Source organism: Callorhinchus milii, unplaced genomic scaffold (genome assembly GCF_018977255.1).
Source record: "Callorhinchus milii isolate IMCB2004 unplaced genomic scaffold, IMCB_Cmil_1.0 Scaffold7, whole genome shotgun sequence".
NCBI classification, from domain to species: Eukaryota; Metazoa; Chordata; class Chondrichthyes; order Chimaeriformes; family Callorhinchidae; genus Callorhinchus; species Callorhinchus milii.
The window spans coordinates 7,558,194-7,583,807 of NW_024704748.1; the positions used below are offsets into that span (position 1 = coordinate 7,558,194).

The 25,614-nt window shown below is 44.9% G+C and overlaps 2 protein-coding genes across 2 annotated transcripts in view; both read right to left on the minus strand.

Annotated features, from left to right (window-relative positions):
• Positions 1-9,678: 9,678 nt before the first annotated feature.
• On the minus strand, positions 9,679-19,364 carry si:dkey-228d14.5 (transmembrane protein 150A-like). The gene is given in 7 exon segments (NM_001292636.1): positions 9,679-10,284; positions 11,558-11,735; positions 12,521-12,651; positions 13,698-13,765; positions 15,058-15,129; positions 16,432-16,479; positions 19,272-19,364. Coding segments are annotated over 7 exon segments (792 nt in total). The 5' UTR covers positions 19,337-19,364; the 3' UTR covers positions 9,679-10,054.
• A 4,788-nt stretch (positions 19,365-24,152) lies between these two features.
• Positions 24,153-25,614, minus strand: part of zgc:154058 (transmembrane protein 150A-like) — a 28,276-nt gene continuing 26,814 nt past the window's right edge. The window contains 2 exon segments of the mRNA NM_001292520.1: positions 24,153-24,706; positions 25,311-25,488. Of these exon segments, the coding sequence (NP_001279449.1) occupies positions 24,480-24,706; positions 25,311-25,488 (405 nt within the window). The 3' untranslated portion in view covers positions 24,153-24,479.

Consider the following 25,614-nt stretch of genomic DNA (forward strand, 5'->3'; position numbering starts at 1 on the left):
TATCGAGTGCCCTTTTGAATGTGCAGTTAGAAATTACTCCACCACCTCCCTGGGTGCTTGCACATTCACAAGTCTTGGTGTCAAGTAATTAGAAATGAAATATTGCTCACATTCCCTCTCCTGAGCTCGAGTCCCCTTGCTCCAGATTATTTCACCATATTAGAATTCACGGTTCAATGAACATGAAGTTCAATTCACTTCATGGCTGTTTCAAGGTCATTTCTGTGCACGAATTGGCCGACATGTTCATCTACAAACTACACAGTAACTACAGTTTACAGAATGTCCTGTGAAGCGCTTTGAGATGCCCTCCTGACAGGAAAACGTTTTATCAAATGTATAAGGAATATTATTATAATAAGTCACAATCATGGCCTTGTCATGTTGTGATGTCCTGGGAATTGTCTATTGAACAAGGCAGTGAAGGTTTAGTTTTGAGTCAGAATGAACTAAACCCAGTCGTAACTCGCAGCTCTCAATGGCAAGCTATGTGGGTTTAGCTGGTTAGTCTCCAGCCGTTATCCCAACGCACACTCTGGGGTCCTCAAGTCTTGGCTCTTGCCAATGTGACCCTAATATTTTCCAGAATTAGGTAAGTAGGATGTGTCCCTCCAGGGAAAGAGTGCCTATTCTATCCCAACAATCTCTCTCTGGAATTTCCATATGTAGGTGGGATGGATGGAATTCTCAGTTTGGTTCGGATACTCTTAAGTACGGTGATGGGTTTCCGCATATTGTATAAAATTGATCATTTACTTCATGTCTGTTTTAGGACAATGCTGTGCGCAAATTAGAAACATAGAAACAGGAGTAGGCAATTCAGCCCCTTGAGCCTGTTCTGCCATTCTATAAGATCATGGTTGATCTGTACTTCAAGTCCAATTATGCACCCTTGCCCCATATCCCTTAATACCCTGACCAAACACAGTCGCTAAACTTTACTGTAAAATCATGTGAAGTGCTTTGAGACAACAACAACTTGCATTTATATAGCAACCTCCACTCTGGGCAGCATCCCAGAGTGCTTAAGATGATGTTGATGATGACGTAATTAAGGCGTTGTATCAAATGCTAGGATTTTTTTTATTATGATTATTTTATATTCCTCCTTTTCAGGCATTTACCTAATTCCCTCTTAAAAGCTAACGTGGATTCTCGACCACAGTTCTAGGTGAGCATTCCGCATCCAAACAATGAGAAGAGACCAGATTTTATTAATTTGAGCTCTAAGGTAATGACAGCACAGCCTCACAGTTCTGAGCTGGCAAGGTAGATTTGAGGAAGGAACAAAGAGAAGAATATAACAGCTCATTATTAAATGATAACATTAATTTCCATATTTCTGTTTCAAAATGGCAGTTGCTGCAATTTATTCCGTTCTGGAGGTAAGGAACAGATTTGGAATTATCTGTGACATTTGTGACATTTATTAACTGGAGTGAGATGACTTACTGCGGTGCGTTCAATTTGTTGGAAAACATGAATNAAAAATAATCCCTCGGTGTAGCCAGTGTAACATCAAATTGCAGTCAAGAAGCTTGATTAAAAATCGTGACTGACCAAAGCAGATGGGATCAGGCTCGGGGTCAGGAGTGTTTGATTCCTGTTGCCGCCATGGATCAGGTAAATGAACCACAAAGCACCAACGTCACAAACAACAACTCGCTAACAGGGAATCCTGATGGTAACTGGTGACCACGTGGTGAAGGTACTCACAGGATCCGCAGCGCAATGAGTCATCTCACTCCATAAGTAGATCGCAGGGATTCTGTCAGTGGGCCATGTGGGGTCCTGCAGTGTAAATGGTGAGCACACTCGCCTCGCAAGCGAGAGGACCCAGGTTCGAATCCCGGGCAGGGTGAAACCTAGGGCAAGTTTCTTTACTCCACACGCCTCTGTTTAACTGGCAGTAATTAGGAGCTCGGTTATTAGTCGACTGGAGTATCACTTTGCTGAGGTAATAACCTTAAAAAAATTCCACAAAATCCCTCCATCCACGACTTGTGCACAATTGGCTGCAGCATCTCTGCCACAAAATACACTGTCAATTCACTTTACAGTAAACTCTATGAAGCGCTTTGAGACATCTCAACAAAGTGATAAAGCGCTATATCAAATGCAAAGGTTTATTTTTAATTAAAGGTCTCTTCACTCAGTGGCACCAGAGATACAATTAACGCCAGACATTGCTTAGAGTGTAGCGATATATTAGAAAACACAATTGTGTAATTTTTACAACAGGAATGTTTAATCATGCTGTAAATTCTAGGCCTGTTGTGATTATGCCCTGGGTATTAAACCAATTCATTATTAGCAATCAAACTAAATCCCCACTACAGGATTCAGTTCCGTCTCCATTCAAGTGCAAAAGGATTGCAATTTATTTATATTTGTGCACAGGAGGTGATCAAGGGAAATAAAATGCTACAAGGTAAATATTAATCCAGTGGTAGTGCTCTCTCAGTAAATATGCTTGAGTTTAAAGTAAAAGTTTAACTGGGTCTAGCTTTACTCCATTAATGTAGCAGGTATAAGCCTGCCTCAGTTAGCAGCGCTCTTGCCTCCAGTCAGACAGTTGTGGGTTTGTTCAAGCCCCTCTTCTGCGATTTTGAACTCATATAGTTTAAGCTGACACTCCAATACAGTTCTGGGTTGCATTGTTGGTGATGCTTCAGATGATACATTAAACCAAGTCTCACCTGCCTGTTCATGTGGACGTTAAAGATCCCACGAAGGGAGTTTCTCCCGGTGACCTAGCCAACAACCTCCCCCGAACCCGCCCCCCACAGATACAATTTGTCACTGATTTCACTTCTTGACTGTGGTCATTGCAGTAGCCAAATTGGCTGCCACATTTGCCTACAAAATCTAGTCTCTACTCTCTACAGTAAATCCTGTGATGTGCTTTGAGACATTCTCCTGACGTGAAAGGTCCTATATCAAATGCAAGGATTGTTGTTATCATTTATCCCTCCTTGAGCAACGCCTACACTGCAGGTAGTATCTATCGCAATCCAGAGTGTCAACTGTACTGAAGTGTCTCTTTAACTATCCCAGGTATTGCCTGTACTGTAGCTATCCTTGCCAGAGCATCAACAATACAGTTGTGTCTATTCTGTCCAACCCAATACTTTCACCGTAGATAGGGCCTAATTGGGGCAGACAAAAACAAAGCATGTACTGTTCAGATGTCCCGAGACAGCCTATAGCATCAGTTGTACTGTATGGGCTGATTACCCATCCCTCCACAGTCTAAATGTACAACATTCAGCCATGTATTAAAGTAACCTAAAGTTTGCTCCATCAGTTTTAGTGCAATTATGAAAACAGGGCGATACCAGACTAGCTGGAAATGCATCATAGTCACTGCGAGAGGTGGAGGGGAGGGAAGGAGAATATCTCTTTGGCAACTCCCCAGTATTGTTTTGTTAGTTTTGAGTATAATCTCAAGGTTTAACTCTTAAATGTTCGATCAGTTCCCTGTGTGTTCCAAAGGTCGCACTGCCCAGCTGGCAGTATCTGAAAGTGCACTATTTGCTTTGCATTGTGTGCTTGTGCGTGTGTGCGTGTGTTTGCTTTGTTCCTGCACAACTCCCCTTCCAAGAAGCACTTCTTAGAGTTAGCTAGCGTCAGAGAACATCAGATTGGAAGAGTGTAGTGTCATTCCCCACACGAGGATGGAGCAACTTTCATTCAGTTATTTAAAGAAATGTAAGAAGAGATGTGGGCGTCTCATTGCAGACACTCACACTTTTATCAAAATTACAACATGTGTTTGTAGAACGCACTGCACACAGGAATGTTTAAAATGGCATAGTTTATCACCGAGCCGGGAATGTGTCAGCAGGTACGGTCGAACACAACAAAGTGGAACAAGTTGCAGGAACTGAAGCCAGGAGTTCCAGAGTTTGTAGCTGTATTAGTAATTAACAAGATTGGACTTGTTTCTCTCATTTTCTTTTCTTTCCTATGAAGCTATATTTAACAACAATGTACAATAGAAACATCACAAACCACGAGATTAAATACATTTCATCTGTTTTGCCCTGCTTTTTGTTATCTTCCCCCCTTCTCCATTGATCATCAGCTACTCCCTCCCTCACCCATGTGAAAAATGTAAACTAATGAACTGAGTAATAACTACACTTGATATAGAGCCTCTCTCTCTCTCACCATCTCCATTTTGTTGCCTCAAACGGTTTCTCCTCCAGCCCCCGCACTGTCACGTCTTGCGTCCCCCAGGGCTCTGTCCTTGGCCCTCTCCTTTTTAATATCTACATGCTCCCCCTTGGTGACATCATCCGCAGACATGGGGTCAACATCCACATGTATGCGGATGACACCCAACTCTATCTTTCTGCCTCCACCCTCAACTCCAGGACCACTGGTGTTCTGACGGACTGCCTGTCGGACATCAAGTCCTGGATGAGGGCAAATTTCCTACAGTTGAATGTGAACAAGACTGAGGCCCTCCTGATTGGCTCGCGCCAGCGCTTTCTGCACCTCAGGCTCTGGCAGCATCAACCTTCATGGTTGCACACTACTGCTCACCAAGCCAGTCAGAAACCTAGGTGTCTTGTTCGACCCTCAACTGTCTTTTCTTCCCACATCCAAGTCATGACCCCCTCTGCCTTCCCTCCGTAACATCGCCCGACTCCGCCACTACCTCACCCTTCAGGCCGCTGAAACTCTTGTTCGTACCTTTATCACCTCCAGGCTCGACTATGAAAACGCCCTGCTTGTCGGCCTTCCCATTTTTTTTATATATAGTTCCCAACTCCTCCCTCCACAGGCTGCAGATAATCCAGAACTCTGCAGCCCGTATCCTCTCCCGCACCAAACTCTGTGACCCCATCTCCTCCATTTTTGCCTGACTCCATTGGCTCCCTATCCTTCAGAGGATCCAGTTCAAGATCCTGGTCCACACCTACAAAGCCCTCAATGATCTCACCCCACCCTATCTCTGTGACCTCCTAACCCCCTACCAACCCACCCGCTCTCTCCGCTCAGCTGGCTCTGGCCTGCTCCATGTCCCCCGACCCACTCTCCCCGTCATTGGCGGGAGAGCCTTCAGTCACTCTGCCCCCAACCTCTGGAACTCCATCCCCCAATCATTCCGCCTCGCCCCCTCCTTAGCCTCCTTCAAGTCCCGCCTCAAAACCCTCCTCTTCGACCATGCCATTGGTCATCTCCTACCCTTCCCATCACTTCTCCTCCCCTGACCCCAGCTCAGGTCTGAAATGCTGTACACTGTCCAGCGCCTTGGGACGTCCTCCCGACGTGAAAGGCGCTATGCAAATGTAATCTTGCTGTTGTTGCCTCAACGAGCCTCACCAAAATTTTCCGCAAAATGTATCGACTGTGCATTTGTAGGTGAACATGACAGCCGATTTTATGAACAGCAATGTCCCACAAACAGTCATGAAGTGAGTGACCGATTTTTAAAAAATCTTGTGGATTGTTAGCCAAACTACCAGGAGAAACTCCCTTCTCTTTTTGAGCCGTGTCCTAGGTGGGATCTTTAAACGTCTACCTGAGCAGCCAGGTGGAACCTTGGTTCAATGTGTCGTCTGAACAATAGCACCACTGTCAATGCAGTGCATTTTCAACACCCCACCTGAGCGTCAGGCTGGAGTTTGAAACCCTAGTGCCATGATCTGAGCCAGGCTGTGCTGAATACTCGAGCCTGAATTAGCTCACGCTTCTAGGCTTCACTCCGTCATTCCCTTCTGCACTTTTTTTTCCTCTTTTTTTTCTCTGAATGGTTTCAATTGTTACATTGGGCGTCAAGTAGAACCATCTCAATGCAACATCACCAAAACCGTGCCCCCAATCCATAAATCCCATGTTGTGTCCCGTCCAAAGTAACGTTTATATCCAACTCTTATCATTTTATGTTAGAATTAGTGAGTTAACAAGGTGTAAACAGAATAAGTGAAGAACCCTGAGGTGTGTTGCAACAACAACTTGCATTTATATCATGCCCCTCATTCAGGGTAGCGTCTCAGAACGCTTGACAGTGGTGGAGCCGGGGTTGGGGGAGGTGGCCGTAAGCACGATCGAAGAGAAAGTTCTTCAGGTACGACCTGAAGATGGGGAAGGAGAGGGCAAGGCGGAGGGATTGAGGGAAAGTGTTCTAGAGTTTCGAGGCATAATGGCTGAAAATACGGCCACTGATGGTAGAATGGAGGGCATGAGGGACTAGCAGGAGACTGGAGTTAGTTGAGCGCAGGCGATGGGTGGTGGTTTGGGGAGTAAGTAGATCAGAAAGGTAAGGAGGTGCCAGGTCATGAAGGGATTTGGAGACGACTGTGAGGATCCTGAAATCAATCTATTTGGTAATAGGGAGCCAGTGGAGCCTGGCTGGAACTAGTGTGAATGGGGATACAGAGTTTATTGTGGGTGAGCATATAGGTGGCTGAGTTCTGGATTAACTGGATTTTGTGTATAGTGTTGCTGGGGAGACTGGTGAGGAAGATATCGGAGTACTCGAGTGGGGAGGTGAGAACCTGTTACAACCTATACTGTACAATTGGTACTTCTCTGACTACTGTGGATGATATATGACATCTTTCGACTCTCTATTCATAGACTGTGCCAAGATAAACATGCAGAAATGTAATACAATCCAGCTGCAAATCTCCCACGTACCAGGCTTTGGAAAGGGCATTGCACAATATCTCTGCTTTCATTTGACAGCGTGTCACCAACTTAGGGAACTTTCTTTTTCCTGATTATTTTCCTCAGCTAGTCTCAAAGATGTTTCAAATCTTTTACTTCCTGCTAATAATAATCCATCCATTTATTTCACCCACAAAATACACAGTGAATCCACTTCACAATACATTCCGTATTTGAGACATTTCAACGGCGTGATAAGGCACTATATCAAAAGCTATTATTATTATACAAATTATTAAATCCTATAAAAATACAAAAAGAGAAGACCAGTGACTGGTCAATAGGCCGCTATATAAATTGATCATTCACTTCATAGTTAGGACTACTTGAATCATAGAATCATGGAATTATACAGCACAAAAAGAGGCCATTTGGCCCATCGTGTCTGTGCTGGCTCTTTGAAAAGAGCTATCCAAATCAATCTCACTCCCCCACTCTCTCCCTGTAGCCATGCAAACTTGTCCTCCCCAAATAATTATCTACTTCTCTCTTAAGAGTTGTTATTGAATTGGCTTCCGCCACCCTTTCAAGCAATGCATTCCAGATCGGAACAACTCAGATTACATCCATTTAACGCCCTCTGGGAACCTTGCCAATTTTTTTTATGAGAATGGCAAACTTTTTAAAGGAGTGGAGATTTTCACCTGGTTACTCTAGCTTCTACTGTTTTCCTCACAGCCTGGCTCAGTTGCTAGCACTCTCACCTCTGATTCACGGGTTGTGGGTGCGAGTCCCACAACAGGAATTTAACTCCCTTGGGGGAGCATTGCATTGTTAGACGCGCCATCCTTCAAATCAGACTTTAAACCGAGTTCCCCTCTGTGCTTGTTCAGGTGGATGTTAAAGATTATTACCTCCGGAAAAGCAATCCACCATTCGACTAACAACCGAGTTCCTACTTACTGCTAGGTAAACAGAGGCGTGTTAAGTAAGGAAACTTGCCCAACATTTCGCCCTGCCTGGGAATCGAACTCAGGTCCTCTCACTTTCGAGGCGAGTCCTCTAACCTTTGAGCTACAAGACTCCAAAACAGTGTTCATTTTATTTCTAATCAATTTGAGATGTTTATTTAACAATAATAATCCATGCATTTGATACGTGAGAGGCACTGTGTGAATCAAGCTGTTGTTTGCTGTGGAGGCCAAGCTATTAGACTGGAATTTAAGACCAATTCTCTCTCTTCCCAACGGCCACACATATGCACTTATTGGGATTATTGAGAGAACAGTGCTTTGTGTTCTGACTTTGGCAATGCTCCACTTCACAATACAGGCTGGGATTTTTTTTAAACCTATTATTAGAAAACTGTATTCCAACCAGCAATTTTTTCAATTTTCTTTTAACCTTAGCAAATTACTAACCAGCGCAGTATCATAAAAATAAGCAATCAGCAACAACGACAACTTGCATTTATATACCATCCTTTATGTAGGATAACGCCTCTGAGCACTTCACAGCGACCGGGAGGAAAGTGACAATAAGCGCAGTCGAAGAGGTAGATTTTAAGGTTGGAGATAGATAGCATGTGGGCAAGGTAGTGGGATAGAAGCAGAGAGCTCTAGAGATTGGTTATGACAGCACTCTCGCGCATTTTATGTTGAGTTATAATAATCCTAATTCTAATCCTTGCATTTGAAATAGCGCCTTATCACATCATTGAAACATCTCAAAGCGCTTCATAAAATATACTGTGAATTGACTGTGTATTTTGTGGGCAAAACATGGCATCCATTCAAACCACAGTCCCACAAACAGTCATGGATTGGGTGACCCAAATTATTATTTTATTGATTTATTTTGAAGGGATTATTACCCCTGGAAAGCGATCGGCTGATCGACTAACAATTGGGTTCCTACTTACTGGTAGCTAAACAGAGGCGCATGGAGTAAGTAGACTTGCCTAAGTTTTCACCCTGCCTGGGAATCGAACCTGGGTCCTCTCGCTTGCCAGGCGAGCACGCAAACCATTACGCTACAGGACTCCACTCTGTGGAGACCAGGAAAAGAGACGGGATGATAGAGTGCATCAATGCAGTCAGCAAGACTCTGTCTAGGAGATGCAGAAGAGTTGACATAGCATCAAGAAGCAGGTAAAGGCGAGGCTTTAACACGAGAGAAGCATTGCACACACAAGCTGCTTACAAGAAGAGAATCAAAAATCTGTTGGTTACTTACTTGGCAATGTCCTCATCTCCACCTACAGCACAGAATGTGTTCATTGTCGCATGTTATAAGGATGGTGTTGGAGCTGGCGTGTGCTGGTGACTCTGTGTGTGTGTGTGTGAGCCTGACTGGACAGAGAGCAACTGAAACAGCAACTGAAAGCCAGGTGTTGTGGGAGAAAAGGCCCTGGGTCCAGCTGAGGAGGAGAGGCCAGTGATTGGCAATCAAAGACCCAGTCTGACAGCTGAACCTGGGTTGAAATGTGTTCGGGGCTGTGACTTACTGAGTCGCATTCATTCACACACTCATACACACACTACATATTTAGATGCGTGTCCTGTTCCTGATTTAGAATGGTTGCAGGCGACGTAATGTTGTGATGCATTTGTGACGTGTGGCGCTGATCTTTTATGGACCCTGATGCCACACAGACGTGACCCCAGTGTGTGCCACTGAGGGGATGTCTTGGTCACTCTTATTTGCACTTCAAGTGGCCTCTCCACATATTCCACCACCAGACGCCACTGAATTTAACTGCAGGGATGCTGTAGTACAATCTGCTCAGGCAATGGTGGGGAGGGTTCATTGAACCTCAAGGGGTGAAGAGACTAATTCTAGTTCCAACTGCTGGTCTGGGACCAGCTAACTCAACCCAAAGACCTCTGAGCTGTTAGCCCAGCCTCAACAACAACAACAACAACAAATTGCATTTATATATCCTCACGTCGGGAGGATGTCCCAGGTCTCACTCGTGGAGACGGTGTTTCACTGCTGGCTAAAGCTTTCCAACCATTTATCAGCTTTGAAAATGCCAACGGCTTATATCATAACTGTAGTAGATGCACGGTTTATTTGGTGTAGATTTCAGTGGAGAGATTACAAAGGAGAGAAGCTGAGAACCAAAGAACAATTCAAAACAGGTAATATCCCTTCGAACAAAGGTCGCTAATTGCACCGGTGCTGTGTTCAGCTTTTGTCACAAAACCTTAGCAGTCCCTTAAGGTTTGAGTTAAGTGCAATGTGCAGGTAGAGTACCTAATCCCAGTGCAGTGATGGCAGCATTTGTCTTTAAAATTCATGAGGTTTCCACGGACTTATATATCATGATGGTATTCATCAGCAACCAAAGCATTTTCTAACGATGAAGAGACCAACATCCTATATTCTAAGGACTAAGCGTTAAAGGTTCCTAAAGTCCGGCTTTAGTTGGTTAGTGTAATTTGTTGAATGTATTGAGGCCTGTACCTTTGTGATCTGATAGAATGGCGACCTTCTCATCCTCAGGCTTGTTGATCAGTGTGTGGAGCACTGACGAGGTGATAGAAAAGAACTCGAAGGCAAGTGTCATAACAAAGATATGGAAATTTGTGCACACGACCCATTCAGCGATGGCTCCCACGTGTCGATAATTGAGGACTGGATGGATGATAAAGGCCACGACTGGAGATGAGTCAAGGATAAAATCCTAGGGAAGAACACTTCACTAAGCTACATCTCCTCTCACATCTCCTCCCTACACGTCAATTCCCTCCCGTCCCCCACCATCACCACTACCCCCTCTTACATCCACTAGAGGGATTATTGATAATAATATTCCTAGCATCTGATATAGTGCCTTTCATGCATTGAGACTCTTTACCCACACAAGCTTTGAGACATTGGGGGAGCTCTCAAGGAAGATTCTTCAATGTTTGCATTAGCATTCAGTGTTGAGGTAAAGGATATAGAGCACGGGTGCAGATTCAGTAGACTGGATAGCACTCAGATAGGATCTCCGTCACTGAGGAGAGGCTCCACTGCACTGTCACCTGACTGGATCTACTTTGGGTTCTCTTACTGCTAACAAACATGCAGCCATTCTGTGTGACTCTCTCTGTCTGTCTCTCTCTCTTTGCTTCTTTCATTTGCTATTTCAGTGAGAAACCAGTAGCCCTTAAGATCATTGAGTATTTTTACATCAACAAATCCTTGCTTGATTTGGATCAGCAAAGACTTGGGTCTTTGTACTGTCTGGCTGGAGTGCCAATCAATGGAGTAGCAATAGTATACCATTCACCAGCATGAATAGCACCTGGTAACCATGCAGAGGGACCTCAGTCACCAACCTGTGCATGCGTTCCCATCTGCACTCTCACCTGTGAGAAGCTGATCACATTCTTTGAAATGCAAGAGGAAGCTAAATATGCACATGAGGGAGAAAGGAGTCCAAGGGTGTCAGAGGGAGTAACAATAATAATAATAATCCTGAAACTGGGCCCTCTCTTAATAATAATAATCTTTGCATTTGATATAACTCCTTATCATGTCGTTGAGACTTCTCAAAGTGGTTCACTGAATATACTGTAAAGTAAATTGACTGTATATTTTTGTGGGTGAAACGCAGCAACCAATTGCGCACAGCAGTGTCCCACAGATAGTTGTGGATTGAATGACCAAATTACTGTTATTTTAAAATATTAAATATTATTTATTACCCCCGGAAAGTGATCTGCCAATCGACTAACCAGAGGAGTAAGGAAACTTGCCCAAGGTTCCGCCCTGCCCAGGAATCGAACCTAGGGTACTCTCACTTGCGAGTCGAGTGCTCCAACCAATACAATACAGGACTCCACAACAGATCTACACTAATTACACACACTATGTAAATTTCTTCTGATTGTATAATCAACCTGAATGCTCTCCACCATAAACCGACACAACCCCGGAAGGATACAGATGATGGAAAATAACACCTCGATGATGACCAACACAGTGCGTAGAGGTGCCAGGAAACACTCTTTCCCGGTTACACGGACCTTGTATGTCAAAACGGTCTGTAAAACTGCATAAAAACAAGCAGCGACGAAACACAAAGAAGCTCCAAAGTAGTGTATTCCCTGGGCAGCAAATAACTAAAAGGAAAGCAGACAGATTTAATGCACTGCTATGTGATAAGATCAATAACTGGCACAATATCTCTGACAACTGCTACTATTCCTCGCCATGGTTTCAGCTATTACAACCAATGAAAGTCTCTTAATGAAAATCTCAGCTGTTGTACAAACTTTGGTGGTCTGGTGTCAATTCCTATCCCTCCTCATCAGCTCTGTTCTAGGTTAGTCGACGTTTAATTTGGTCAGCCTTATGTTAGCGCAGAGTTGAATTGGGTTAACCCTGGTTTGTGCAGGGCTAATTTGGTTTAGTCCCAGATTAGTGCAGGTCTAATTAGGTTATTGTAGGTTGGTACAGGGTAAATTTGATTAGTCTCAATTCAGCATAGGGTCCAAGATTAGAACAGTTTGATTTGGTTGGACCTAAATTAGTAAAGGGGTATTTTGATTAGTTTTAGGTTAGCGCAGGATTAATTTAGTTAATAATAATAACTAAATCCTTGCATTTGATATCCTTATCATGTCATTGAGACGTCTCAAAGTGCTTCAAAGAATAGATTGTAAAGTGGATTGACTGCATTTTGTAGTTATTCTCAGATTAGCGCAGGGTTGATTTGGTTTGTCCCAGATTAATGAAGGGCAAAATTGGTTAGTCCCAAATCAATATAGGTTTAATTTGGTTAAATCTCGATTCTTGCAGCGTTAATTTGCTTAGTCCCTCAGTGGAGGGTAAATTTGGTTCATTTTAGGTTTAGTACAATATACATCTTTGCAATAGATAAACACAGATAAACACAAAGACTTACATTGCAGTTTCCAGCAAGGAAACCTCCCACAGAAGCGAAACAGCCCATGATCAGAGCTACCTTACTCAGTACCATTTCATCCCCCTTCTGTTCCACTATCTGAGCATGTCGGAAAACACACAGCACCACAACTGGAAGAGGAGAAGCAGAGAGAAGTCAGTCAACAAGCACCTCTCTGCCCTAAGAGCACACCAACTTGCCCACCCACTGTAAAAATAGTAATAATAATCCTAATAATAATCCTTGCATCTGATATAGCGGCTGATCACATCTTGAAGCTCTTCACACAATATACTGAAAATTGAATATATAGTATATTTTGTGGGTGAAACGAGGCAGCCAATTGCAAACACAGCAGTGTCCCACTAAAGGTCGTGAATTGAGTTACCAATTTATTATTTTGTTTATTGATTTATTTATTTTGAAGGGTTTATTAACCACAGAATGCGATCCACTAATTGACTAATTGATTCCTACTTACTGCTAGGTAAACCAAGGAATGTGGAGTAAGGAATCTTGTCTAATCATAGAATCATAGAATTATAGAATTATACAGCACATATTCATACGGCCAAAACGTGTCTGTGCTGGCTCTTTGAAAAGAGCTTCCAATTCAATCCCATTCCCCCGTTCTCTCCCCATAGCCCTGCAAACTTGTCCTCCCCAAAGAAATATATCACAAAATACATACATGTGGAGTCCTGTAGTCCTCGCAAGTGAGACGACCTGCCTGGGAATTGAACTTAGATCCTCTCACTTGCAAGGCGAACTCTCTAACCACTGAGTTGCAGGACTCTACAATTTGGTAACATTACAAAGTGTTTCCCACTGTATGAAAACTCAAATCCCCATCACTACTTCCGTCTTCCTGCCTCCGGGTTATAATGGTTTAAGTGAAGCAAACACATTGCCACTTTGTACCCATGCAGAAGCTCGTGAGAAGGTGGAACTCATTACCCGAAATGGTGGTTGAATCAGATGCTGTAGATGCATTTAAAGAGGAAGCTAGCCCTTCACATGAGGGAGTGGGACATGGAAGAATGTGGGAGGGACTAAGGAATGAGCGAAGACTTGTGTGGAGTACAAACACTGGCACGGACTTGTTAGGCTGAGTGACCTGTTTCTGTGCTGTACAGTCTACATTAGTGTATGGCAAATCTTATGGTACATTACTTACACAAGAAAGCGACTGCATTGAGCACTGCACTGTAGAGAGAATTTTCGGGGAAGCGTACACCACTGGTGCTGAAAGGGATGGAACAATATGTCACACGATGCTGTGCAAGGCGAACCCTTGGACAGCACAAAGAGCAGTGGAGACACATGGCTCATTCACATGACAGAAGCTCTAAATGCTCAGGAGATGTTCCCTGGCTCCACTATCCCCCAGCAGATCAAATCCAAGATCCTCGTGCTCATGTTCAAATCCCTCCAATGCCTCGCCTCACCCTATGTCTACCACCTTACTGCCCCGCACGGCTCCTCCCGGCTCAAAGCACTTCATTGGAAGTTTTCCCTGGAACTCCATCCCAAATTTCTTCCTCTCTCCCTCAACCCTCAGTTCAGGGCGGGGAGGTAGGCGAGTGGGGGGCGGGGGAAGGGGGGTGGGAATGAGGTGCTTTGAGACATCATCTCGATGTGAAAGGTGCTGTATAAATGCAAAATTGTTGTTGAGCTAATTTCTTTAAGAGATGCGGAAAAATGTCTTCCAGGTTTAAGGCTGAATTTGAATTTTTTACAACTTCTGGGCAATCTTAATTTGTATGATCGTGGTTTCAAGGCTGAAACCATGAGAATTTTTCAGCCCATCTACACGAGCACACAATAATGTGCAAGACAGGCAAGAACACCAACTATATGAGCGTCAGGAATTTCTAGGTTTGCAGTCTGACTACAAACAGTGACCGCCGGGGGAGGCAAAATTAGCTCAGGGCAGGCAAGGTACTTCTGATAAAGAGACCACATCCTTAGTAACCAGCGATAATATGTCTCACTTAAAAAGCCTTTCACTTTCGTCCCAATGTCAAATCAAATCAGCAACAGCCAAATCATCCCTCCTTTCGGCAATCAATCACATACAGTGCAGAGAGGTATACACATCACACACACACACACAGCATTGTGTCACTCATTAATGTAGAGGCCTTGGTTCTTTAAGCATATTCTAAAACGAAACAAAACAAAATCCTCTGACACATGATTTGCGAATGAACTCGCACGGAACCGGTTAGTCAGCGCTGGCATTCGGAATCTTCTGTTTACTTAGTGAGGTGGAGTTCCCAGTGTCAGCTTGGCTCAGTGCAAGCACTCTCGCCTCTCAGTCAGAAGCTTGTGCGTTCGAGCCCCACGTTCAAGACCGTGGAATCACAGTCTCTTCTGCAGTGTAACCGCTCCTGTCCTGCTGAGAGCTGAAATGATACCAGCCTTAAACTGCGAGACCACTTTTCTATGAGACAAGGTGGAATGTTGGGACTGTGCGCGCACCGACTGGTAGTGAGGCTGAGGTCACCACTACACACTGCAGAGACATTCCTTACCTTACATACGGCATGTTTTTCTCTGTGCAGCATTTTGTGGTGGTATTAATTGGGCAGGTATAATTGTACTCCCTGGAAAAGACAAGTCAAGACATTGCTGTGCGCAATTGGCTGCCGCGTTCACCCACAAATATACAGTCAATTCACTTTACAGTGTGTTCTGTGAAGCGCTTTGGGACGTCCTCCCGACGTGAAAAGCGCTATATCAAATGCAAGGATTATTATTATTATTATTATTATTATCAATCACTGTGAATAGTGCATAGATAATGCACAATAATTCTCCCAATCACTCAACTATTTAGCCTAAGTGGTGCTACTAGCATCTCACAACAAATGCGTTAAAACTGTTTGCCTATAAACACGGTTACACTTGATGTTAATTACTCGTGAAGTGTCTTAAGTGTTCAATGTGATAAGGTGCTGTAAACAATCCAACCTAGTCTATCTAGGCTGACACTCCAGCGCTGTGCAAAAATATAATAATAATAATCCCTGCATTTGATATAGTGTTTTTCGTGTCTTCTAGATGTCTCAAAGCACTTCACAGAATATACTGTAAAGTGAATTGACGGTAAATTTGTGGGCGAAACTGTGCTCAGGGATGCACAGCATTGTTGGAAGTGCTGTCCTTCAGATGAGGTGTTAAACCAAAGTCCCATCTGTGCCCACTTAGGTGGATGTTAAAGATCTCTTGACATTTTGTTTCTCTCTCCCAGTGTCCTGGCCAACAATCCTCAGATAAAATTGATCATTCACTTCACGTGCGCAAATTGGCTGTTGCGTTTACGTACAAAATAGAGTCACCGCACTTTACAGTAAATCCTGTGAAGCGTTTTGAGATCTTTCAATCAGGTGATCAGGAGTTATATCAAATGTGAAAATTTTTATTATAATTAAGTTCTTACTTCTGAACAATATTTAAAGTTTCAAAAGCTTTGAGGGGTAATGGAATGGACCTTGCCTCCACCCGTCCTATTAATGATCTGCTGCATTGCCTACAAATACCGAGTCACTCTATTTCACAGTAAATCCTGTGAAGCGCTTTGGGATATCCTCCTGATGTGAAAGGGTGCTCTACCAAATGCAAGGGTTATTATTTATTATTATTGAACAGAATAATAAGCCTTGCATTTGATATAGCGCCTTATCACATCGTTGAGACGTCTCAAAGCACTTCATAGAATATATTGTAAAGTAGATTGACTGTGTACTTTGTGGGTGAAAACGCAACATCGAATTACTTGGCAGTAATAGAGGGGAGGGATGATGGAGATGAAGGTCCAGAGATGGAGGCTGGTTTACCTCCATCATCAGAAGCTCCACTCCTTTACGCTGAGCAACATGTTGATTGAAACCAAAATCCAAACCTACCAGTTGGTTAAGGGGCACACATGGCCGTGTGCCAGAGCAATCCCGTACCTAGGTGAGAGAGAGAGAAACACATGAGCGAATTAAAGAATCAATATGATTTTACAGCAACAACGAGGCTCCCTGTATGCCCATTCTAGCTCTAAAAGACTGCTACCATCTTCGAATGATATAAATCAGTCTCCGCCCACCATCACCCCTTAACATAACCCCACCCCCACCGTACCATCACCTCTTGATACGAATCAGCCCCTCCAATGTTGGAAATAGCCATCAGCACAGACCCTCAACACAGTAGAAGCGAACGTAATGATAGTGACCATCACCAGCCCTAGCTAAAGCACATCACTCGCACCAGACATTTTGTGAAGCATCAGGATTATCACATATGTTGCCAATACAAAGTTGTTCAAGGCCCATCTCAAGACTTTCCTTTTCGACCGTGTCTTCAGTCATCGACAACCTGTGGTCTAACTTGCGAGTTTGGCCCAAGGACTTGTAAATCTTTTAAAACTATGAAGGGTTTTGATAAGAGTCAATAGTGAGAAATTATTTCCACTGGTCACTGAGTCAGTGACTAAAGGGCATCAATTTATGTTAGTTGGTAAACAAGCTAATGGGGAGGTTAGGAGAAATGTTTTCAAGCACAGAATGGTTAGGATATGGAACACCCTACCGGGAGCGGTGGTGTTGGTTGCAAAATCCATATTGGCTTTCAAGAGGGAACTGGACAGGTAACCTAAAAAGAGGCAGCTACAGGGGTGTGGGGAAAGAGTAGATAAGTGGGACTGAAATGATGGCTGTTGAGGGAGCCGCAGACATCCACCTCCGTCCCTCCCTCTCTCCCTCCCCCCACCCCCTCCGGACTTGGTGTCAGGCTTTGCCATCGTTAAGAGTTCCAAGACACTTCCCCATGTGACAAATACTAGTGGTTGTTGTTGTTGTTGTTGATTAACCAGTTACAAATGCTCTTGCAAGTTACATCCCGTAAAGCCTTGGGAATCCCCAGGGTCGGTTCGGTGATGAAAGAAAGCGAATGTTTCGCACTGCACTGGTCACGGGATTTGCCACAAGAACTTGGTTTATTGTTGAGTGAGCAACGTATGGTATGGTGAGTTGCCCTTGTCAGCGCTCATTGTCAATCCAATGCTACGTGATGCATCGCGGGGAAATTGATTGTAAAAAAAACACTCAAACAACAACTGCTAGAAATCTCAAATATGCCAAAGTCAGAATGGAAACCTTTTCCCCCCCTCAATGGCGTCATTAAAATAATTCACTGAAAGTTCCTCATTCCTCATTGCGTTATTTTGTGGGCAAACACAGCAACCCATTGCACACAGGAATATTCCACGAACTGCCTTGGAGTGAGCGAACAATTTTATTTGGGGGATTATTGGCCAGGACCGGGAGAGAGAGAAACTCCTTTCACTTTTGAAATAGTGCCGTGGGATCTTTAAAATCCACCTGAGCAGACAGAAGGGACCTCAGCTTAACGTCTCATCCAAAAGACCGCACCTCCGACAATGCAACACCCGGCCAGTGCTGCATTGGAATGTCATCTTATACAATATGATTCCACGTCCCAACTTGGGGCTTGAACCTACAGCCCTCTGACTCAGAAGGGAGAATGCTACCCCTGCACCGGGCTAATATCTTGACAAGAAACTTACTGATAAAAACAAAATTAAGAACTTGCCAAAACTCTGCACGCTCTGAAATGCCACGTAGAAATAGAGTAAAATAATGAATAACAATAATAATCCTCGCATTTGCTATAGGGCTTTAAATTCAAAGAAAACATCGTGCACTCAATCCACGGCTGTTTGTGGGACACTCCTGTGCGCAAGTGGTTGCTGCGTTTTGCCCTCAAAATACACAGTCAATTCGTTTTACAGTGTATTCCGTGAAGCGCTTTGAGAGGTTTATTGAGGCTTATTACTATCACAGTGCTGAGACTTCTCAAAGCGCTTCACGGGATATACAGTTCTGCAAAGTGGTTTGACTGTGCAGCTCAAAGATCTGAACCAGGGTGGAATTCCTACACTTTTATATCGGGGTTTAACCCTCACAATGCCTTACTCGGTCCCTATCCCCAGAGGGCAAGAAATCCCTCTTAGGACAGAGGTGAGATCGTGGAGTTTCAAGTGATTTGACTCCTTCTAGATCAGAAAACCCGGAAGGGAGCAGTGAGCGTTTGCCTGAGCAAAAAGTTTAGGGGGAAAAAGTTGAGATAAAGTTTAAAGTGTGGAGAGAGACACAGAGAGAGAGAGAGAGAGAGAGGGTGGGGGGGAGTTAGGAGGGAGAGAGAGAGAGGGGGGGAGATAGGAGGGAGAGAGAGAGGGGGAGAAGGAGGGAGAGAGAGAGAGGGAGGGGGGGAGAAGGAGGGAGAGAGAGAGGGGGGAGATAGGAGGAAGAGAGAGAGAGAGGGGGGGAGATAGGAGGGAGAGAGAGAGAGAGGGGGGGGGAGATAGGAGGGAGAGAGAGAGAGAAGGGGGGAGATAGGAGGGAGAGAGAGGGGGAGATAGGAGGGAGAGAGAGAGAGAAGGGGGGGAGATAGGAGGGAGAGAGAGAGAGAGAGAGAAGGGAGGGAGATAGGAGGGAGAGAGAGGGGGGGGGGGGAGATAGGAGGAAGAGAGAGAGAGAGAGGGGGGAGATAGGAGGGAGAGAGAGAGGGGGGAGATAGGAGAGAGAGAGAGGGGAGATAGGAGGGAGACAGAGAGAGGAGATAGGAGGGAGCGAGAGAGAGGGGGAGAGGGGAAGGGGGATAAAATAGCCCCGGAGTGTCAGCCCCAGTGTTCAGCGATTCAGGTGAAAAGGTTTGTGCTGTTAAATGTCCTTACACTGTCCAAGTCCCAGCGATGGAAACGATCCCAGTCAGGAGGGGCAGAAGGACCCAACACCCCATCGCTCTCAAGTCGGTCCTGGAGGAGAAGAACAGCTGAGATCCCGCACGATCACTCCATCCTGGAGGGGAGGGGAAGGAGGAGGGGAAAGGGGAGGGGAAGGGATATATATATTTATATATATAAAGAGATATATAGAGAAAATCTGTCCAATTCCCCACCTCTGGGGAGACTCACAGCCCCAAACCCTCAGCAGCACAAGGGCTCGACCTGCAGTAATCCCGACTCTGCCCCCACCCCACCCCAGGCTCAGGCTGTCAGGCTCAGGCTGTCAGGCTCAGGCTGTGAGGCTGTCAGGCTCAGGCTGTCAGGCTCAGGCTGTCAGGCTCAGGCTCAGGCTCAGGCTGTCAGGCTCAGGGTGTCAGGCTCAGGCTCAGGCTGTCAGGCTCAGGCTCAGGCTCAGGCTCAGGCTCAGGCTGTCAGGCTCAGGCTCTCAGGCTCAGGCTCAGGCTGTCAGGCTCAGGCTCTCAGGCTCAGGCTCAGGCTGTCAGGCTCAGGCTCAGGCTCAGGCTCAGGCTCTCAGGCTCAGGTCAGGCTCAGGCTGTCAGGCTCAGGCTCAGGCTCAGGCTCTCAGGCTCAGGCTCAGGCTCAGGCTGTCAGGCTCAGGCTGTCAGGCTCAGGCTCAGGCTGTCAGGCTCAGGCTCAGGCTCAGGCTCAGGCTGTCAGGCTCAGGCTAGGCTCTCAGGCTCAGGCTCAGGCTCAGGCTGTCAGGCTCAGGCTCAGGCTGTCAGGCTCAGGCTGTGGTTTGGGGTGTGGATGCAGCAGCAGAAGGGTTTTCAATCTTAAACCAATATTCGGAACTGTATTGTTTACGGTCCCCCCCCCCCCCCCCCCCCCGGGGCGGAGGCTGTCCGCCCCACTGCTGGTGTTCACGTCCTGGTGTCCCGTGGAGAGCGACAGACGCGCACACACTGATATACACACACACACACACAGGTACACACACACACACACAGGTACACACACACACAGAGGTACACACACAGGTACACACACACACACACAGGTACACACACACACAGGTACATACACACACACACACACAGGTACACACACACACACACAGGTACACACACAGGTACACACACACACAGCACACACACACACAGTACACACACACACACAGGTACACACACACACACACAGGTACACACACACACACAGGTACACACACACACAGGTACACACATACACAGGTACACACACACACAGGTACACCCACACACAGGTACACACACACAGGTACACACACACAGGTACACACACACACACGTACACACACAGATACACACAGACACACAGGTACACACACACACAGATACACACACACACACAGATACACACACACATATACACACACAGGGATATACACACACACACAGGGATATACACACAGGGATATACACACACACGGGGATATACACACAGGTACACACACACACACAAGCATATAGACACCCACACAGATATACACACACACACAGGGATTTAGACACCCACACAGATATATACACACACACACACACACACACACACACACGGATACAAGCACAAGCAGGGATATGGAGGCATACAGAGATATAGAAAGAGACATGCAAGAAAATAGAAACATGCACAGGGATATAGACACACACACAAATGGATATTAAACACACACAGGGATATAGACACACACACACACATAAGGTTATAGAGACAAACACAGGGCATAGAGACACACAGGGATATAGACACACACATATAGTTATATAGACACATATGGGGATATAGAGACAAACATGACCACAAATTACATTTGAAAAGCGCTTTAATAATACTTGCATTTAATGTAGCACCTTATCACGTCTTCAAGACATCTCAAAGCACTTCACAGAATATACTGTAAAGTGGATTGACTGGTGTATTTTGCCAATTGCACACAGCAATGTCCCACAAACAGCCATGGATTGAGTGACCAAATTATTATTTTTTTGAAGGGATTATTACCCCGAAAAACGATCCACCTATCAACTAACAACCGGGTTCCTACTTACTGCTGGGTAAACAGAGGTGTGTGGAGTAAGGAAACTTGCCTAAAATTTCACCCCGACCAGGAATCGAACCCGAGTCCTCTCACTTGCGAGGCAAGAGCGTGAACCACTATGCTATAGGACTCCACGCACTCCTGGTACTTAAATTAATGATTGAATCAAAAGAGGGATGATGATCTGGGAATTAACATGTACCGGTACTGTGTGCCATTTGTAGGCAAGTCAAATAAGTGAGCTGTCCATTCAGTCTTATCGCAAAGCAAAGACTTAGGTTCTCTCTGGTGAAGGGTTTCTGCATGTGTGAGATGTCCACCCGGCAGACTCAAAACCAATTCCATGATGTTGGAGATAGATGGCTACTTGGGTGGTAAGAAAGCTATGGGGAAAAAGCAGGGAAATTTGATTGAAAGATCTGGCATCATCAGATAAACTGGGGAAATTTAGATAGAATTTAGATGGTCTTCTTTTACTTATTGCTGAGAAAGCAATATTTTGCAATACCTGCAAATGACCAGGAGCTCGTAGCCAAGAGCAGGTGTGCAGTGCTACTCTGTGGCTATATAAGGGTATTACAGAGTTGGTTGAGCATCAAAGTCAATGCTTTTGTTGGTTGATGGTTGACCAGTCTGTCTGACTTAGCAGTGAGACATCAGTTATTCAGACTTGTCAGAGGTACTGTTCTTCGAATGCAACTTTAAACTGACTGTTCTTCAAATGGATGTTCAATCCACGACTGTTTGTGGGACGCTGCTGTGCGCAATCGGCTGCCGTGTTTCGCCCACACAATGCACCATCAATTCACTTCCCAGTATATTCTGTGAAGTGCTTTGAGACGTCTCAACGAAGTGATGAGGCGCTATATCAAACACAATGATTATTATTATGGGTTGGTGCCATAAGGTGCAGTTTGAGAGGCAGATTTTTAGACAAGTTTTGAAAGCAGGGAAAGAGGCGGGGGTTGGGGGGCTGGAGAGAGAGAACGGGGGACATGATGTGATCCAGCAGAGTCATGGTTAGAGCACTCACCTCGAAATTAAGAGGACCCGGGTTCGATTTCCGGGCAGAGCAAAACCTTAGGCAAGTTTCCTTACTCCACACGCCTCTGTTTATCCTAGCAGTAAGTAGGAACCCGGTTGTTAGCTGATTGATGGAACGCTTTCTGGCGGTAATAATCCTTCCAAAAAAAAATGTGATCATTCAATCCACGAGTCTTTGTGCGCAATTGGCTGCCCACTTTTGCCCATTAAATACAAAATCAATCCACGTAGCCATTTGTGAAGCGTTTTGAAACATCTCAACGACGTAATAGGCGCAATATCAAATGCAAGGATTATTATTATTATTATAAGGCAGGAGAGTTGATTGAGCGAGAGCCACAAGAGATGGATTTGAAAGTGCAGACTAAGATCTGAAAGTTGATTGAGAGATAGGGAGCAGGTGGACCTTGGTGAGAATGAGGATGATCTGCCTGAACTGTTTCACATTTTTTGGCCATGATTTACATTTCAACTCCTGACAAATGGCTCTTTTCTTTCTGTAGATCAGTGCTAATGCTCGCTTTTATTTGCCAGTATGTCACATCACTTCCCATAAGCTTTTGTGTCCAACATCAAAATCATTTGTCTGCTGGATTTTATATCTGCAGAAATACTGAAGCTTCTCGCTACCTTTTTGCCCCTTCCATTCCTAGCTCTCCTTTGCTATCAAAAGACATTCGCATTTTTTTGGAATGTAACTTTCAGACAGCACCAAGATGGATACATAGGAATTCAAGATGAAATAAGACCAAGATCCATCTAGTTTACCTTCTACCATTCTGGTATTCTCATGCTACGATAACAGAAATGTTAATAGCAACTGATTCTGTTGGATTAGTCTACAACACAGTGGGAAGCTTATCGAACTTTGGGCACCGATTAATCTGCCCGCAATATTTGGAAAAGTGATGGAATCAATCGTCAGAAAACAAGTGGAATATTAGCTGCAGAAAAATAACCTAATAAATGACAGTCAGCACAGGTACAGAAGGAGTAGAGGGTGTCTGACCAATCTCAGTCGTTTTTTGAGGAGGTGACATCCCAAAACGACTATGGGAAGCTACATGACATAGTCAACTGGACTTCCGAAAGGCCTTTAGCAAAACATCGTGAGATTCCTTCACAAACTGACGTCACTATAGGTATCAAGGAGCAGACAAGGACACGGACTGGAAATTGCCTGAAAGGATGGAAGTTGAGAGATTGTTAGAAGAACAAAGGCAGAACGTGGGGGGAACATAAAAGGCCGCAGGAAAGCATAGGCCGAGACAACATTTCTCAATTCACAGTGACGTGGAAATAAAACACTATAACAAGCCAACTGCTTTCCCTTCGTGGCTGACACACCGTGTCCCACCCTTATATCTCGGTTTTGTGGAGGATATCAGTAATGTCAAGGAATATACAGTAAACTCCTGATAATTGAACTTTTGGCTTCACTTGTCACTGCCACTTAAGTCATCATGCTGTCAATATCCCGCCTGTATTTATGTACATACGAGTACTTATACATATGCCTAACTCGCCACTACTGATAACTCGTCACTGAGCCCTTTTTCCTTGGAGTGACAAGTTGTCAGGAGTTTACCATACGTCCCTCTCCCATTCCACACACACAAACACACACACTTTCCGTACAATCATAGAAATTTATGGCACAGGAGACCATTCGACCCATTACGAAAAGGGTCCATCATACTCTCTCATGAAAACGTACTCATTTTTCCTACCGCAAAAATCAGAGAGAGCTTTGTATGTATATATATATATATGTATGTATAAAAAAGGCATCCTGTATAAAGTGAACATTTCACACATACAAACAAAAATGTACAAAGGGGAAAAATAATGGAATGGCTTTCTTTCTGACAGTTTGCTTCAATTCTGTATAACCCTTTCTCCCTCATCCGCAATCAGTCCTATCCCATCCGCCCCATCCCACCCTCCCGAGGTATTGAATTGTTGGGTTTTGGTGCCAATGAGGAGCCAATACCCCAGTTATTTGGATCGTTGAATATGTTAAGGCTGCGTTACATGAGGCTGCAACAGTTCAAACTGGACTCAGGAGATCTCGAGAGCTAGATCATCACGACGGCCTCTTGATTGGGGTTGACGCGGCTGCTGTCTCCTTTGCAGGTCCTCTTGGTCTGTGGCTTGAGCATCTCCAGGAATGTGCTTTCAGTGATGGAGCCGAACTCCACGGCAAAGGTGCCGTAGAAAACCAGGATGACGATGGTGAATACCCACTCGCAGATAGCAGCCGCGTGCTGGAGCCGAGCGCTCTCTTGAACGAAGAACACTCCACCTGGTAAGCGGGTTAAGGGGTCTACATCGCATGTTCAAAACACAACAACTTGCATTTATATAGTGTAGTATCCCTCACAGGGTAGCGTCCCAGAGTGCTTGACAATGGCAGAGCATGTCTCCGAGCCGAGGGGAGATGACCCTTAGGCACGTTTGACGAGGAAGGTCTTCAGGCATGACCTGAAGACAGAGAACGATGGACAAGGCGGATGGATAGACAAAGAAGATTCCAGAGTTTCGGTGCACAGTGGCTGAAAGTTCGGCCACTGATGGTGGAACGGAGGGTACAAGGGACAAGCAGGAGGCTGGAGCCAGCGGTAGGGAGGTACCAGGGCATGAAGGGATTTGAAGGTGAGTGTGAGAATTTGTAAAGAGCAGGGAGAGACAAACCGGAAATCGGTCATTTTTTAGTGCTGAAACCAAACTAGTGAGTGATAGAAACTCCCTCTACAACAGTAGACCAATACACTATAAGCAAGGCATTGAAGAGAGCTACAGTGGGATTCCCTTGTATCATTTACAAAGTTACATGGACCAACAGATGAGCTCATACTTTAGGTAAACAAAGGCAACTTTCAATAGGGCTTTAACTGAGGAAAGGATACTGAGGACGAGGGTGATGAAAGCTGAAATGGTGAGAGATGCCCTGCACCGGCCTATTTGGTAGTCCAGCGAGGTTTTCGCTAATCTGTAAGTCAGTACAGTCTGGAAACAGATGAAGAACAAACTGCTGGGAAATCCCACTCCTGCCCCAACGTAGTGAAGGATCTTAGCGTTGTCCACCTGCAGAGAGAGATAGAGAGAAAGAGAGAGAACACAATTGTGAGAGAGGTGATGCTTCTTCTGCTCAGCCGCATTCCCAATCTTTCCACAACTGGGTTTTACCATGGCAGTCGGAAGCCGCATAAA